The sequence below is a fragment of the Gossypium hirsutum genome, chromosome D13 (genome assembly GCF_007990345.1).
Source record: "Gossypium hirsutum isolate 1008001.06 chromosome D13, Gossypium_hirsutum_v2.1, whole genome shotgun sequence".
Taxonomy (NCBI): Eukaryota; Viridiplantae; Streptophyta; class Magnoliopsida; order Malvales; family Malvaceae; genus Gossypium; species Gossypium hirsutum.
Genome location: NC_053449.1, coordinates 64996526 through 65014332, shown reverse-complemented (window position 1 = coordinate 65014332; position 17807 = coordinate 64996526). Strand labels below are relative to the sequence as shown.

The following is a 17807-nucleotide window of genomic DNA, read 5'->3' as shown; positions in this document are numbered from 1 at the left end:
GTGGTAAGCTTGTTTAAGAAAACAACAATGGTGGAAATTTTTTAATTTTTTGTATCATTATAATTTTGGATAAATAAAAGACTCTTAATTCCAGAGGTTAAGAAATAAAATATTAGAGAGGGCAGTCGGATTTGAGTCGGGTCGGGAGGCGAATCTGGAAACATAAAGTTGCGCTGTCCAGCCTGACACTGACTGAAACATGGCATATAAAATTAAAAGGATGCTCGCGCCTCCCTCGCGCCCCTCCACCCTCCCCCGCCAAAATAAGTCAACAGCTCAACCAATTAGCCATCAATTCATAATTAATACTCCACTACCAAAAAAAAAAACCTTGGGACATAGCTGACATTAATTGATATTTAATAAAGTAAATTCAAAAGCAAGGAAAATAGCAGTAGAAACATGGAAATTAACCGAAAGAGATGTGCGAGTTTAATACTAGTATTCATCATCATCATCATCAGCTCAGCTGTGCGCCATTCTTCATGTCGACGTGGTCAGCCTCGGACTCAGTCTTCCACACTCAGTCACATACCAAACCCCAACTCACCCCATCTCAAGCTCTTTGGTTTGTTTTTACAATTTTCTTTTTACTACAAATTTCGCCCACCAACACTGCAGGGAACAGGGTAACTTTATTGATTGCTTCTTCTACTTCTTTTTCTTCTCGATTATTTTGCTTTCTCATGTTCAATTTCTTCCTCTTTTTCTTGTATTTGCAGTTGTTCATTTGAGGTTTATCTTCTTGTCCAATTAGCTAGCTTATCCAGTAACCTAAAGAAGGGCGGCTTTTGGAATTCTAAAAACAAAAACTCCCAGGCGGTCTGGGTTTGTTTCAAAACTCTGCAGAGTTTCGCATTCCGAGGATGCCTACATCAAGGGCATGGCCATGGACACTAGGAGCTGTCTTTCTTATGTGGCTCTTTGGATCCTCTTTACTTGTCGGAGCTCAGGATGGCATCACGCACCCAGATGAAGGTGATTTTGCTTACACTTGGAAGGCACCATCTTTTACTCAAACTTTTGCCCCTGGATTGGATTTGGATGTATTAAATGATCTTAGTTTTGGACTTTTGGCCTTGAGTTTTCTTTCTGTTTGTCGCCTCCAATTTCTAACAGCATCTCTTAGGAGATGTATAACAGCATGACCACTTCTGAAACTTAACTTATTTCCCTTTTCTCCTTCCATGCTGGACGGAAAGTCCTTAATTGTTAATGTTGAATCATTGATCACCATTTCCATTTGCATCAATTTGCAGTCAGGGCATTACGAGCCATCTGGAGAACTTTGATTGATCCTAATAGGAATTTGAGTAATTGGAATCGAGGAGACCCATGCACATCCCGTTGGACAGGGGTGTTGTGCTTTAATGGAACTCAGGATGATGGCTATCTACATGTTAGAGAACTGTGAGTGTTCAGCACAAGAATAGCGGTCTTCATTTGAACTATATTTGCTTTCTCCCTTTTCCAAGTACTGGTTTACTTTTGTACCTTATGTTGATTCTTGTGATAACTTCTCGAAGAATGATTACATAAGTTCCTGATTTCAAAGACACATTTCTGTCTACCATTTTGTTACGACAATTTATTCCTTTTTGTCTTGGTCTTTGCAGGCAACTATTGAATATGAATCTCTCAGGACACTTATCACCGGAGCTTGGCCGCTTATCTCGCTTACGGATATTGTGAGGCTTATTATATCGCTCCTGATAAACTGCCTTAATCTTATTTCAAAATATATTTTCAGATATCCTTTGCCAAAGACTCTGGAAGTTTTGCCATTTTTCACCTAATGCCAGTATACAGCGTTTGCTATTGGCTGATATCTTTTTCTTCTAACTTTACCAAAGGGATTTTATGTGGAATAACATAACTGGAAGTATACCAAATGAGATTGGCAATATTACATCCTTGGAACTCTTGTAAGTGGTCTACTTCAATTTGAAATTCTTCAGAATTGAATGAATTGTGTCTAGTTATTAATATATGATATTTTTGTTTCCAGGCTCCTGAATGGAAACCACTTGACGGGTTCTTTGCCTGAAGAAATTGGTTATCTTCCAAATTTAGACAGAATACAAATTGACGAGAACAGGATATCTGGAGAATTACCCAAATCATTTGCAAACTTAAACAAAACAAAGCATTTGTAAGTATTTTACTTATTTCTAGTTACCCCATCAGTGAGTTTTTTTTTGTTTCTTCTACTACACCTTTTCTTCATATTCATTGTTCTTTTGTTTCCTCTTAACCCTTGTAAATAGTCACATGAACAACAATTCAATTAGTGGGCAAATTCCACCTGAACTCGCCAGATTACCTTATCTTGTTCACTTGTAAGTTTCTCACCAACTATTGTCTTAAATTCTAGTCATGTCATTCATCTCCATTATCAGTTGCATTGTTAACCATCTGCAACCTCTTCTGCTTTCCTATTTAATCATGTCACTCTGTTGCTGACAAAATGAGTTTCTGCAGCCTTCTGGACAATAACAATTTATCCGGGCATCTTCCACCAGAGCTATCCAGAATGCCGAATTTAACTATCCTGTATGGTTTGGATTTAGATTTATGCTTTGACCAAGATAAATCACTGTATTTGATTCTTTACATTTCTTGACCTGCTTTAGCATTTTCTTTTACTTATTAATAAGCTGTTTAAGGGACTTACTGTTTATTATGCATTTTAGATTAAGCATACAGCACAGCTTTCTGTATATTCTTGAATTTTCTACTTCTAATTGATATTGTCTGTCATACCATTTATACTGGAGTCAAAACTCTGCTCTTCTCTACAAGAGGCATGGATGAGTAACTTATCCTTACCACTAAGTTGAGATCTGTAATTATCTCAGTATAGATCAAACTTTTTAGTGCTTCTAGGAAGTTTCATATTTACCTTGACAATATACAAAGAATAAAGATCATATCAAAAGTACATCACTCAAAAGTGATTGTGCATGCTCATTATAACCTTTTATATTCCATGTTATTGATCTTGTTATGCAAGGGAAATGACCTATCCCATTGATTTAAAAATGGAGCATTGGTTTATGTGGTAAGGCTTTGGTGAAGGGATTGATGAGCTTAGCTTTAGGTGATAAGCGGCCAAAATGTAATCAAGGTCTGAGTTTTCAATCCAACTGATGCAAAATTGTCCTTATTCAAGCAGTCAAGATATTCAGTGAACACTCTGGAGAAGCCATGATGTGTTCAATTCCATAGTCAATTTCAAAAGAAAAAGATTCTGTGGCCAATTATGGTAGCAGCAGATGTTCAGTAGTGCATGGAATCTGCAATATCAATCAGTTAATTGTAAGGAGTTATTGAAACAATTCATTCCAGAAGGTGTTTGTGGAATGACATTTTTGCTATTTATTTGGATAGAAATCAATGCCTTATGTTTGATTGCTAGCTGATTATATAAGTGAATGTGATTGATGCAGCTGCTACCTATATCAACATAAATGCTAAAGAAATACTTCACTAGAATTATTGTCCTCTGAATGGTATGATATAGCTAAGAAATTAAAATATGTATATGAGAGAGAGAGAAAGAGCTGTTCTGCTTGGGTAGTTGTTTAGTGCCATGAGGAGAATCGTATTGAGCAAAACTGAGGTTGCAAGAAAAATACAATTTTTGCTATAAAAAAATTTTTATTTAAAAAGAATATTGCTGTCTGCTTGTGCTTATTGTTTCCATGCTTCCTGTATGTTATTTCTCTTAATTTTTGCTTTTCCGTAGAAAAAGAAAATCACTTTTCCATATATTATAATGCATGAGCAACCTTGTGCTCAGTTTCTAAATTGTTTCTTAACCTTTTGCAGTCAACTGGATAACAACAACTTTGAAGGGACTACAATTCCAGATTCCTATGGAAACATGTCTAAATTATTGAAACTGTAAGTATTCATTTGAATCTTCTTTTTACTGGAAGGTTTATGAACTGATGGGGACTGCGGAGCAGAATGCTACAGTTTTGTTCTATTTTATTGGCTATAAGGAAGATGTAATCATTGAAGCGTTAAGAGAAAGCATTGCAATTTGCACTGTGTGTAGATTCTACCACACAAAATTGAATTAGCAGGAAAACATTGGCAAAATAACAAGCACTGGAATGCACAAACATTTATTCACATATTTTAAGATTGAAAAGAAAATTATACATGTTAAAACATATTTATACAATTTAGAACAGTTAGTCTTATGGTATTCCACCTTTGAAATTATACTTTGTGCCAATCAAATATCCAGAAAAATAAAGTATCTACTGAAGAAGCTAAATGTGTTCCATTACTTGTCCGTAACCTTCAATGTTTTAGAAGCTTTATTTAGACTCAATGACTATTTAAGCATGCATTTGAATGCATTATACAAATTCAGAGAACTCTCATTGCATAAATGGTTGTTTTTCTGCATCATTTGGCTTTATCAGGAGCCTCAGGAACTGTAATTTGCAAGGACCAATACCTGATCTAAGCAGGATACCCCAACTTGGTTATTTGTAAGTTCATATATTTGCTGCTTTGTCAGTAATTGTATTATGTTGTTTCCCCATTGGGAAAATTGACCCAATGTTTTATTTCTCCTCTATATCATATAAATTTCAGAGACCTTAGTTCAAATCGGCTTAATGGTACCATAACTACAAATCAACTGTCACGGAATATCACAACCATGTAAGATCTTAATCTTTCAATCTGCTTATCTCAGTGTTTGTTCCCTAAGAATCTGCAAGATTTGAATCCTGAGGACTATGGCACCAATGTTTTTATGTAAACAATATGCACAGTGACTTATCCAACAATGAACTTACTGGAAGCATTCCTGCCAGCTTTTCGAGCCTACCTATTCTTCAGGAACTGTGAGGACTTTCTCCTTTGTCTTCGTTCACCTTTTTAGACAAACTCTTTCTCTTTTTTTCCCCCTTATTTCCTTATTTATGAATTTTAGACCCCCCCTTTTTTTATGTTGCCGGTTACTCCTCATTGCAGGTCACTTGCCAATAATTCATTGAATGGTTCCATTCCATCCTCCCTATGGCAGAACAAGACTTTGAATGCAAACGAAAGTCTTATTGTGTAAGCACTAAAAAGAGCTAATGCGCTTTAATTTTTTTTCCCCATGCTGTCAACTCTCTGCACCTCAAAGATTTTGGACCCAATATGCTGAGCTACAGTGTTACTTTATCTTGGTTGATTTCATCTGTCTTATGGGTTTTCTTTGGGGTTAAAGGTGCAAGAATTTGTTAAGCATATTGTTTTGCTAAGCTATGGCTTTTGGCTTATTGACACTTACAGGGATTTGGAGAACAATAAGTTTACTGATATTTCAGGCAGCACTGATCTCCCTCCAAATGTCACTCTCTGGTTTGCTTCTAAACTTGCATTTAAATTTAACTCAAATGACTAGCATGCATATTATGTTTGTGTTTCCTTCATCAGTAAATAAATGTGTCTTTACAGATGCTTTTGATCAATGAAAAATTGAGTCTTTTTGGGGTATTTTTAATGTATATACCGATGCTGCCTTTCTGAAATTATTATTGTACTGCTTTGGTTAATTATGTGAACAATTTCAGGCTCAAAGGGAACCCTGTCTGCACAAATAACAGTTTAAGTTTACCCCAGCAATGTGCATCCCGCAATGATAATACCAGAAGTCAGTCTGGAACAAACTCCACTGGTCACTGTCAACCTCAATCGTGCCCCTTCCCTTTTGAATATTCACCTACATCTAACATTTCTTGCTTTTGTGCTGTACCTCTTCCTGTTGTATATCGGTTGAAGAGTCCTGGCTTTTCAGATTTTGTTCCATATATAAATAGCTTTTCGGAGTACCTTACTACTGGTCTTGAATTGGATTCTGATCAGCTATATATTGGTTCGTTTGAATGGGAAAAAGGACCTCGATTGAAAATGAACTTGAAGCTCTATCCTGTTTATAATGCCAGTAACAACAGTGGTAATATGTTCAATGGAAGTGAGGTTCAACGAATCAGGGGATTGTTCACAGGATGGAATATTCCTGATAGTGACATATTTGGTCCATATGAACTTATCAACTTCAATTTACCAGACATCTATAGAGGCGGTTTGTCTTGAGAACCTTATCTATTACATAATTAAATTTTCTTTGCAACTTTATGGAAAATAGATGCAATAAATGCAAACATTGCATTGCACCATAATAAATTTCTTGAAGTTTGACTTCTATGATTTCCCTTACGTTTCTGGACATGTCATTTAACCTGGGTGAGCTATGAAAATTGGATAACATGTTCAGCACCTCATTTATGAGCAACAACATTATGGTTATATTAGCTTAAACCTAATCATCCTCTACAACTGAAGGTTACTTGGAAAACATTGAAATGCTTCATAATTTGATGATTCTGTGATATACATTTTATATCCTCTGGATTGAAGGAAAACTTTATAGTGACTGACTTTGGCATACAAGTCATAAACTTTCAATGATTGTCTGCTAAAGACAAATCTTAATCGAGGACACTTGATGCTCTTACAAAATTTCCCTTTCTTTTAAATGGACATCAGTAATAAGACCTTGTGGCAACCACAATTGGTTGGCAATGTCTCACTTGTGACTTGCCCTTGCAGAGATGACATAAACCTAGAATTTGCTCCTCTTTTATGTGCATGCATATATAATAATTTTGGTGATGAATAATTTTGATCTGTTTAGTTGTGTGGTTCTGAATTCTCTTGGGTGTTGCAGCTGTCGTCCGCACTTCAGGATCTGGTGTCAGTACGGGTGCATTGGTTGGTATTGTACTTGGGGGCATTGCTGTTGCTGTTACATTATCTGCAGTCGTGACACTCTTAATCTTGAGAGTGCGTTTGAGGAACTACCGTTTAGTTTCAAAACGTCGTCAAAGTGAGTATCTTAAAATTTTAAGATAGAATGTGCCTAATTATGCAGATCGCAGTTTCCATTTAGACTTTATGTAGTCAGCAACAGATTCCTCTTTGATATTTTGAATTGTTTTTCAATCTTTATCTGGAAATTTGTGATTGAATTTGGACTTTGTTTATCTTGATTTTCTTAAAATGGATCAGGGAAAAGCCTAGTTTCCTATTATGATCTGTTGCATTCTTCCAGAAACAAAATGTAGTATTGCATGTATGCTTGATGCCTTAAAACTATCATCCTATTTCTTTCTTAGGTATTTGTTCTAATATTGAGCCTGTTTTCTATACAGCTTTGAAATCATCAATTAAGATAGATGGTGTCAAGAGTTTCACTTACACGGAATTGGCCACAGCAACAAACAATTTTAACAGTTCCACTCAAGTTGGCCAAGGTGGGTACGGAAAGGTTTATAGAGGCACTTTGGCTGATGGCATGGTAGTAGCCATCAAACGTGCACAAGAGGGATCATTACAGGGTGAAAGGGAGTTCCTTACTGAAATTCAATTATTGTCAAGATTACACCATCGGAACCTTGTATCTTTGATTGGATATTGTGATGAAGAAGGCGAGCAGGTACTTTCTCTCATCTTCTTTCGATCATGTATACTATACATATCCTCAGTGGAATCCCTTGTACCCTCAAATCTCTGTTGCTTGGCCAGCAATATGACAAATGAGCCATTTCACAGTTTCCAAACAAAAAATTCAAATAGTTTAAAATTAAAAATATAACTGAAAGATGTAAAATCTTTGGAATTGTCATTTTCTGCTGTTGCCAAAAAATAAAATGAGAAGATACATGCACACAGATGGAGAGGTACTATGAGGTTCTATCAGCTTAGATTTGGCTCTTTTGTCACCTTCAACTAAGGTTAATACTTTCTTCTAAGTTCTAACTTCATCCTTTATGAGCAATGTTAAGCTCCAAACTATGTGCTACAATATAGCAAGAACAACCCTTCTCTATCTCTCTTAGCATTTGTTGAAAATCATCATATGGCGAAAAACTAATAGATTTCTTTTGCACATGCAGATGTTGGTATACGAGTTTATGCCAAATGGCACTCTGAGGGATCATCTTTCTGGTAGTTCATCTTTCTGATATATTACTACACAATAAGGAATGCAAAATTCACTTTTACTGGTCTTGCTAGTTTTTTCTGCCTATATTAGATGCTCTAATTTAATGCTATGCTCTTATGATATAACAGCTAAGTCTAAAGAACCACCAAATTTTGCAATGAGATTAAAAATTGCCCTTGGTTCAGCCAAGGGAATCCTCTACCTACACACTGAAGCTGATCCTCCCATATTCCATCGAGATATCAAGGCCAGCAACATACTATTGGATTCGAGGTTCATAGCAAAGGTTGCTGATTTTGGACTATCAAGACTTGCTCCTGTTCCAGATATGGAAGGGGCAGTGCCTGCTCATGTATCTACGGTTGTAAAGGGGACACCAGTAAGTCTCGTGTTGATAATTTCAACGAAATAGTGGAACATATGAACTGTAGCGTCTTAATAGACCTAATTTTGATATTATTTCTATCTCCTCTTTATTTGGTCCCATTCCTCTCATCTCTGATTATATTACCACTGTTCTAGATTAAAACCGCAATGGTTTGTCACCTGAGTCTTTAGATGACAAAAGGAAATTTTCTGGAAATATAATTCAAGCCAGAGCTGATGAAATACCTCCTTTATTTATACTTAACTTTTAAGAGGTGCACCAGAAAACTACTAAAAGCTGGAATTCTAATAAGTTAATTGACTTGTACTGTCTCATGGCAGAAGTAATAATCAGGGTATGGTCAAATATATCTATTATCTCAATCTCTAATATTTGTTTTCTCTGGCAGGGTTATCTCGACCCTGAGTATTTCTTAACGCATAAGTTGACAGACAAGAGTGATGTATATAGCCTAGGTGTTGTATTTCTGGAGCTTTTGACTGGGATGCAGCCAATCTCACATGGAAAAAACATTGTTCGAGAGGTAACATTTTACTTCCATCCGCATATCTTCATTGAAATTTGATCTTGGTTGCAGTATCCCCTCCACTTATACGCGAAATTTTAAGTCGAAAATAGAAGTTGTTGGATTACTAGACTAAATGACATGTAGGTTATATCTACTTCTTTCCAATAAAATGAAGAGAGAAAATAGCCTTGCTGTTGGGTGTTTAGGAATGAGGATCTTATGATGATTATTTTCATGGAGGGAATCTTTAGTTCCTTGCATCGCCCATGGAATATCAGTGACTTGTTCATTTATATAGTAATTTATTTATTTTTCACAAGATTAATGTTAGTTTCAATGGTTATCAGGTTAATGTTGCATATCATTCTGGTATGATATTCTCAGTGATCGATGGGAGGATGGGTTCTTATCCTTCAGAATGCGTGGAGAAGTTTGTGACATTGGCCCTCAAATGTAGCCACGATGAGACAGATGGTAGGCCTTCAATGGCAGATGTGGTTCGTGAACTTGAAAATATATGGGCAATGATGCCAGAGTCAGACGTGGGAGTCTCGGTATCCATTGACACTGCAGCTGAAAAGATGACTCCACCATCCTCTTCATCATCATCATCATTGGTGAAGAATCCCTATGTGTCATCGGATGTTTCTGGTAGCGACCTTGTCAGTGGAGTCATTCCCTCCATCACACCTAGATGAATGAAGATGGAAGCTATTTTGTTGTGAAATTTGGACTATCGACAGCTACTTTGTTGGTTCCTGATATGAAGCATGATATGTAGATAAGTCACATGTTTAGATTGTCTTTTTGTTAGATAGCTTATTTACGTTATATGCTCTTAATAATGCTCTCTTCTGCTTTGCTCCTTTGCTAACCAATATTATCAACACTATTGTTAGGAATAGAAAAATGCTACTGAATGAATGTGCATTATTCATTCATCATTTCTTTGATGGGTATAATTTTAACACAATACAATGCATATGAATGCTAAATCAAAAGCCAATTACGGGAGTATTATATTTATTTGTAGCTAGTACTAGTAAAAGTTGGGAATTCCCAACCATTGGCATCAATCAAGTGAATGCTTAGATTTTTATTAATTTAGCAAAAATAGTGTTGTTAATGTCGAGCGGAGAGAGATTACTTACATTAATATAAAATTAAAGTAATTTTTTATACCATTAATATTTAACAATACGATCATTAGGTCTTTTTTCCTTTATTTGAAACAACTGTCATGTTTCATGTTTTATGTTTTATTATATAAATAATACATATTGAGTTTTGAGTAAAATAAAAATATCTAACACTTTATTTAATATAAAAAACACTTTCTATCATTAAATATATATTAATAAATAAATATAGGAGAATCTCAATTATAATGATTAAGATATTGGATCTATTTGAAATTTCGCAAGAATGACAAATCTAATTATATTGATAAAATTCAAGGGTTCAATAATTAAAATATTAATTGGAATTAAAAAATTATGTAAAATTATTTTAATTTTATATTAGTGTAAACAGATTCTTCCTCGGATCAATATATATACACCATTTTCATAAATGTTTTATTTTATTTGAAAAAGAAAAGAAAATCACTTTAAAGTTTTCGCAAGGTCAGTTGGTCGAACCCAAAACCCAAATTTCCAATAATTGGGTCAAACAAGTAAATAGAGAGCCGAGCGCCAATGTAGAGGCCCAATGGTGACGCATTCGCACACGTACAAGCCTGCGTTGAACGTGTTCATTTTGACTAGGGTTTCTTAACTTTATCAGCTTCCCGCTCTATATATACAGCTTTACCACTTTCCTTCCAACCTAGGTTTATTTTTGCAGCCGCGAAATATTTACGAAGTTCTACCGCCATGGGGAGAAGTGAGTATTTGTCTCTCTCGATTTTTTTGGTTTTGCTTTCCTATTTCTTATTACCGATTGTTTTATTTTTGGATGAATGACTGGAGATGAATAATTGTTCTACTATCATGACGAATCACTGTTTAGATTTAAGGTTTAATTGGTTATATAGCTCAAAGAACATGGATCATGCTTTAGTTTTCTGTTTCTATGTTGAAGGTTTTTCGTTGGCATAAACTTTGAGAAGTTTCTTTACGAACGTTTCCTGATTCTTATACATTATATCATGATTTAAATAAAAATCTGTATCTGTTTCTCCATAATTGCTATTTCTTTCTTTCTTTGCTTCTCAAGTTTTCGATTTTTCTGAATCTGATTTATTACGATGCTTCTAGACCTGCCTTTTGCAAGGAATAAATATATTTAGATGACTCTCCATTTTGGATGATGATATGTTTATCGCCCTTTCTCAAAATGAAAAATAGGATTTTGTTTTAGACTATATAAATATCTTAACTGATTTATAATGAAAATGCCTTTCGAAATAAAATCATGTGGAATGGTTATCTATACGTTTGTAATCCATTTTGGAATATAAACGACTTTCCCACTTTCATTTTACTTGCTTAGGTGATCTGATTCAGATTTGCTAATATTGCTTGGCACCTCAAACTACCTTTTAAGATATTTCAGGCCTTCTTGTCACTTAATTGATTTTGTTGCAGAGTTGAAGGATATGAAATTTGTTAGATTGTAATTGAAATTTTTATTATACTTTTCGTTTTCAGGACCTGCAAGGTGTTATCGTCAGATAAAAAACAAACCTTACCCGAAGTCACGTTATTGTCGTGGTGTTCCTGATCCCAAGATTAGGATTTATGATGTGGGAATGAAAAAGAAGGGTGTGGATGAGTTCCCTTTCTGTGTTCACTTGGTCTCTTGGGAGAAGGAAAATGTCTCTAGTGAAGCTCTGGAAGCTGCTCGTATTGCTTGCAACAAGTATATGGCTAAGTATGCTGGAAAGGATGCCTTCCACTTGCGAGTCCGTGTTCACCCATTCCATGTCTTGCGTATCAACAAAATGCTTTCATGTGCTGGAGCTGATAGGCTCCAAACTGGTATGCGAGGTGCTTTTGGCAAGCCTCAGGGAACATGTGCTAGAGTAGCCATTGGTCAGGTCCTCCTTTCAGTTCGTTGCAAGGACAGCAACAGTCATCATGCTCAAGAGGCCCTCCGACGTGCTAAGTTCAAGTTCCCTGGTCGCCAAAAGATTATTGTCAGCAGGAAGTGGTATGCATTTTACTTAAAAACTTTTAAAATGATTCATACTTTCTTTCTTACATAATTGTTTGGCATGCTAAATGTCTTGAATTGGTTCTCTTGCAATGTTCAGGGGTTTCACGAAGTTCAACCGAACTGATTATTTGAAATATAAGTCAGAGAATCGCATTGTCCCTGATGGTGTTAATGCTAAGGTTTGTCTTTTTCATAGGCACGGAAGGGAGTTTGTTAATTATGTCTCATCATGAACTTGAATAAGACTTTGTTTTTGGCCTTGCAGCTCCTTGGATGTCATGGACCTCTAGCCAATCGGGAGCCAGGAAGAGCATTCCTCCATGCTGCCGTTTAAGATCTGACGATCCTCAACAAGTTGGCTGAGTCTTAATAGTTATCTTATTCACTCGTCTTGTTGAAAGAACATTTGTTTTGTTTAATGCTTAGTGTAATTGCCCATAGACTACTATGTTCAAGTATGTTTTTACTTGAAATCTTTTGAAGTGTTTGGTTCATTGTGGATTTTTCTACTTTATAATGCATTTTATCGGAAACAGTTTTGGTTGCTCTTCTTCTCGTATAATTCTTTCTTATTTGCTGTTAGGCTGGTAATTATTGAAGTGAAATTGTGAAATTTTGAATGTGCTCTAAATTTTTAAAGTGATCTTGACCTTTGAGTGTTACATTCATCTGGACTCGATCTCACACCGTTTAGGTATAAATATGGCTGTTCTCGACGTTTCCATATTCTGAGTGATTGGAATGCCTAATGAAAGCTATTTTTTAGCTGTATGCATGTGAATATGAAACACGTTAAAGTAGGTTTATGACAGACAAGTGAGCAAAGAAAAGTTGTCCTTTTAATCGTATCGTGTAAATTATCAATCTTATTGTTTATGACAAACAAGTAACTCATATTGTGTTGTCTGAAAACTTCATTTGGAGAAGTAGATGAAACCCCCAAAAAAGAAAAAATCACTTTGACTCTTTCGCTTCCTTCAATTCTGTGTTTGTTTCAAAAGTAAACGATTTATTTTTTTAAAGTAAATGTTGGTTATAGTTACACTTACTATTATTCTTCTCTTCTAGAGATATTAAAAAAAAATTATACATGTATTTAGAGATTTTAAACACTACAAACGGGACATGGTGAATTTTTAACCTTTGTTATGGAATTAAAAAGCTTCACCTGGTATATAATTTGTTTTCTAAAAATCCCATAATTGGTCTTTCATCTTGCCTTTGGTTACTAGTTGTAGTCTCACAATATGCTTCAATTCTAGTTTTTAGTTTCAGTTCACTCTATTTTCTCTGAAAAAATATGGTGTTCTTATTTCAAAACGGTTATTTTGTCCATTTTTCTCCAAAAGGTGATTTTAGTTATGTCTTGATGTATGTATTGGATTTTGACAAATGTGTCATTAGAAGGTCTTCATTTTGATACAGCACTATGACAATGTTCGCAAAATTGGACTTGATATAAAGATAATGGAGGTCATTTTAGATTTCCTTTGGTGTATCACTAATGTGGTAGGACCCTTTCTTAGTAGTGATTTATTGGATGATCCAAGTTTATCATCAGGTTAGTCTGATTTTAGTGGATTAGGATGCTGTTTTCAACAATTTAGTCAATGTGAAGCATCTCTAGTTTGCTTTTGAAATTTTCTAGTGTTTGGTTAATATCAATTTATTTTTCTCTTTTGGACTTATTTTTGCAAAAGTGACACTTGTGCATTAGTTTATAATGTATTATTTATCATTTGTATTATGTGTTATTTTTTTTTATATTTTTATCGTTCATGATTCCATCAAAGAAAATATTTCTAAAAAAAATAAACTAAAATTGCAAATACATAGTTCAATTAGTTCAAAATATTTATTTTTTAAAACCAATTTTTTTAATATGTAATTTTGTATGGTAATGGGCCTATGAACAAAGAATGTATAGAAGTGGGCCTATCCTATGGGCTGTTGCAAGCTGCATCAGCTGCAGTTGAAATCAAGTAAAGCAGAATAGGACTGGGTGTGGACTGTAGAATTTTATTAGATGAAAAATGGTGGGCGTAGAGCGTTGACGTCGCCGACGGCTGAGTGGCCACAACAGAACCTACATAATCCAATACACGATTCAAAATACAGATAGCAGAGTGAGTGAGAGATGAGACGACAGGTTTAATCCAAATTCGAAAGGGAGATTGAAGCAGCAAGGAACAACAAATACGACAACAACAAAAGTAGAGCAAGACTAAGATCGAGTTGATGAATTGTGCAAACAAATTAGAATAGGAGTTAGGAAAAAAGAAATGGCTTACAGGAGGAGGCAACAGCAGCAACAGCAGGGAATATTAACATCATCTTCATCATCATCAGCTGATGTAGATGCAGATGATTTGGTGGATGTAGAAGTAGATGCAGCCAAAGCCATAAGGGCATCGTCCGCCCACAAAGATTCGTCTTTCTCCTCCGCATATGGCTATGGTCCCCTTCATTCTTCTTCTGCTTCTCCTCTCTCCACCCCCAAGGTTTCTCTCTTTTTTTCCCCCCTTTCTACTTCATTCTATATGCTTATTGCGATAATATTCGTCGTGATTCTTTGAAAACCCTAACCTCCTTTGACTGCTTGTCTCTCCAGGATTCCCGCTCCCATCAATACGAATCTATGAAATCTCTAAATGAATCCAAGCAAGGATTTTGGGGTTCTCTCGCTAGGAAAGCTAAATCATTTTTGGATGATGATAATAATAATAGTAATAGTAATAATAATAATGTGCAGTACCAGTTTGAGTCTGATGGACCACCAAAATCAAAGCTGCCTCAGAGTCAGAGGCCAACACCAGAAATGGTCAGGATCCAACTCATACTGTTGCTACATTATGTGTTTTAATTCTATCAATGTTTCAATATTGGTTTTCTCTTTTTGCTATCTGCAGTACCATAATACGTACCAGTCAGATGATAGGCATCACAAAACAAGCAATCCCACATTGCAGAAGGGCATAGGTGCAATTACATCATCCCTTAATTACATTGGTAATGCTGTTGAGGTTAGTTCATAAATCCCCTTGCTTTTTGTTGGTAACGAATATATAAATATTCCAAGTATTAGTAACATTTTGCTTTATAAAGTGTTTGAATAAAAATAGAAATGTAATTCTTTTTTGTTTTTTAATGGCTGTTATGCTTTCTTTGGCACTTCTGATCTACTAAATTGTTTTATACGATAGTTTTTGGTAGCCAAGTGTTGCCCACATGTCAGCCTTTTTGCATTTTCCCTGTCATAGAACTTTCGTCTCTCTCTTGCATCTTGAAATGTTTACAAACCTGTTTCATTCTTCTTTGCTTTGCTTTGCTTATTAGGAGGGTCTTACAATTGTGGAGAACCGGACTGCAGGCATCATTCAAGAAACCCGCAAACATATCAAGAAAAAGTCTAGTGGTTCTGTGGCACAAAATGAGCATGCTAAACAGCCACAAATGCAGCAGCAAGTACGAACTCCGGTGCAAGCTGATCAAGAAATTCAATTGAAGGCATCTCGTGATGTAAGGTGGCTGCTTTGTGTCACTGGTTCATATGATGGATGTATTTTTCTATTTGCATTGTTAGTGCTCTGCTATTATATAGCTCTAGAAGCCTCAGTACTAGATTCTTTTAACAATATAAAAGTGACACAAATGTTTTTACTATGCATGAGAAGATAGGATTGTTCCTTCTTTCTTCTAAGGTAATTTGTAGTGGCATATATATAAGTGCAGGAACCGTATAAAATAGAACAATGAATTTTCACTGTTCTTCATGTGGAAGATGGGTGAGGTTTTGTTGGGGATGTGAAATAAATTGCGCACATCATTTTTCCCCGTCCAATGTAATAACCTTTTTGTTGAAAATTGGATGGATGATTTGGCTCTTTGATTTTGTAACAGGTTGCAATGGCTATGGCTGCCAAGGCAAAGCTCCTTCTTCGAGAGAGAAAAACCGTTAGTGCTGATTTGGCTTTTGCAAAGGAGAGATGTGCTCAGCTTGAGGAAGAAAATAGAGTCCTTCGTGAGAATCGTGACAGAGGTGACAACCCAGAAAATGATGAGTTGGTATGGATTTTCCTCATTATTGCATCCTGTGTTGTATTTATATTCCATCTATGGCAATTTACTCATCTGCAGGATCTAAAAGTCTTGTTTGTTTGGAGTGAACTTCAATTTTACCACTTAGAATGATGGACCAATCTACCACTCGTTTTTTATCGAATGCAATTTCAACCTTGTATTTTAGATTTGGTTTAAAGATGGTCAAAAAGTTAGCTGCACAGAATATGATATGGAATATTCCTTCAGTCATTAAATGTTGATTATTATTGAACCAAATTAAAAATTACAATTGTAACAGAACTTTAATTTTCTCCCACAATAATATGTCTGAAATAATAGATGCTGTATGAATGGATAATCTTCTTGAGCCTACCTCTCACTGTATGAAGGTAATTGTCTGCTAAAAAACAGAAAATGAAGGATAGCCTCATCTGATTATGCAATGTTGAAGTTGAGCTTCCTATGGTTTATCATGTTGCAGAATGTTACCTCATTTTTCATAAAACATGTAGCACAAGTGCCTTCTAATCTATGGCATCTCTCTTTGTGATAACTGAAGCAATTTTGTTTAGACATGTAAACCGTTCCAAAATTTTTATTCTTTTCTATTTCTATTTCTATTTCCAGATACGTCTTCAACTGGAGACACTGTTGGCAGAGAAGGCACGACTAGCTCATGAGAACTCCATCTATGCACGTGAAAATCGCTTCCTGAGGGAGGTTGTTGAATACCACCAACTCACTATGCAAGATGTTGTATATTTAGATGATCGCACTGAAGAGGTCACTGAAGTTTATCCTATCAAGGTACCTTCATTACCCAATATCAACTCCATGCCTGCTACATCGGGAGCATTACCATCTGAGGCATCTCTTGACACAAGTCTGAAAATAACTCCGAATATCACTGTCTGTCCTGTGCCACCCCCAGAGTTTGCAGAGGGTTACCGAAGTTCATCCTGACCAAGGTCTCAGAGCTCAACTTTAGACAGACGAGGATGTGAGATACATATGGCGAAACTTTCTATATGGCCTCACTTCGCATTTGATATATACGTTTTTTGTATGAAGGAATTGAGATGTTGCAGTAGTCTTTGATTCACCGTTTTTTCAATTGTTTAACACTTTACTACGATATTTCTCCATCTTGATTGATATATAGGGGGTTACCATTGTGTATTTTAAGCCCTTTGAGACTTGATGAGTTGATGGTCTATTTCTGAAAGAAAAAATGTGGGTTTATGCAGTAACAGAAACAAAATTAAGATGCTATTATGCTGAGCAGCAATGAGGTCTGAATGCAGGTTTTCTTAGCTTATTCCATCATAATTATTATCATTATCATTATCAATCACTATTACCTATATATTTCCCTCATTCAAGTTTAAAACTTGTGCACTAAATCACATCATTTCATCAACTTGACTCAACTTGTTTTGAAAATTTTTTGTTCTTTTAGAATCATTTGCTTTCACCTTTTGTTTTAAATAAAAACAAGAAAAAAAATTTGGTATTTTCCAGACATTATTACTATTGTCGCTTCCCTTAAATCAATTTGTTTGGCAGGGAAAAAACAAGCACAAAGACAAAAGGCTTTCTTGGTCTATGTTTGTGGCCAAAGGCCAATTATGTCAAGAACGCAGCAAACGATGTCGTTTCATGTTTGGAGT

General features: G+C 35.5%; 3 protein-coding genes across 5 annotated transcripts; all 3 read left to right on the top strand.

Moving 5' to 3' along the window:
• Window positions 1–242: 242 nt before the first annotated feature.
• Window positions 243–9942, top strand: LOC107936050 (probable LRR receptor-like serine/threonine-protein kinase At1g06840). 3 transcript variants are annotated; one of them, XM_041109691.1, is made up of 21 exons: window positions 243–629; window positions 758–978; window positions 1260–1410; window positions 1617–1688; window positions 1854–1925; window positions 2009–2152; window positions 2268–2339; window positions 2482–2553; window positions 3832–3906; window positions 4440–4508; window positions 4615–4683; window positions 4797–4868; window positions 4999–5085; window positions 5305–5373; window positions 5586–6097; window positions 6743–6901; window positions 7227–7510; window positions 7971–8022; window positions 8149–8399; window positions 8797–8931; window positions 9264–9942. In XM_041109691.1, exons 2-21 carry the CDS (start codon window positions 867–869, stop codon window positions 9612–9614), a joined length of 2880 nt encoding a protein of 959 aa, XP_040965625.1. In that variant the 5' UTR covers window positions 243–629; window positions 758–866; the 3' UTR covers window positions 9615–9942. The 3 variants fall into 3 exon arrangements, with proteins under 3 accessions (XP_040965625.1, XP_040965626.1, XP_016724183.1); XM_041109692.1 differs by having other exon boundaries at window positions 332–629; window positions 723–978; window positions 9301–9942; XM_016868694.2 differs by having other exon boundaries at window positions 339–629; window positions 723–978.
• A 707-nt stretch (window positions 9943–10649) lies between these two features.
• Window positions 10650–12622, top strand: LOC107936005 (60S ribosomal protein L10). The gene is made up of 4 exons (XM_041109690.1): window positions 10650–10800; window positions 11568–12069; window positions 12173–12254; window positions 12341–12622. Exons 1-4 carry the CDS (start codon window positions 10791–10793, stop codon window positions 12407–12409), a joined length of 663 nt encoding a protein of 220 aa, XP_040965624.1. The 5' UTR covers window positions 10650–10790; the 3' UTR covers window positions 12410–12622.
• A 1447-nt stretch (window positions 12623–14069) lies between these two features.
• LOC107936039 (rRNA biogenesis protein rrp36) lies at window positions 14070–17316 on the top strand. Its single transcript, XM_016868682.2, has 6 exons — window positions 14070–14576; window positions 14687–14896; window positions 14985–15098; window positions 15412–15594; window positions 15976–16140; window positions 16765–17316. Exons 1-6 carry the CDS (start codon window positions 14358–14360, stop codon window positions 17098–17100), a joined length of 1227 nt encoding a protein of 408 aa, XP_016724171.1. The 5' UTR covers window positions 14070–14357; the 3' UTR covers window positions 17101–17316.
• The last annotated feature ends 491 nt before the right edge of the window (window positions 17317–17807 follow it).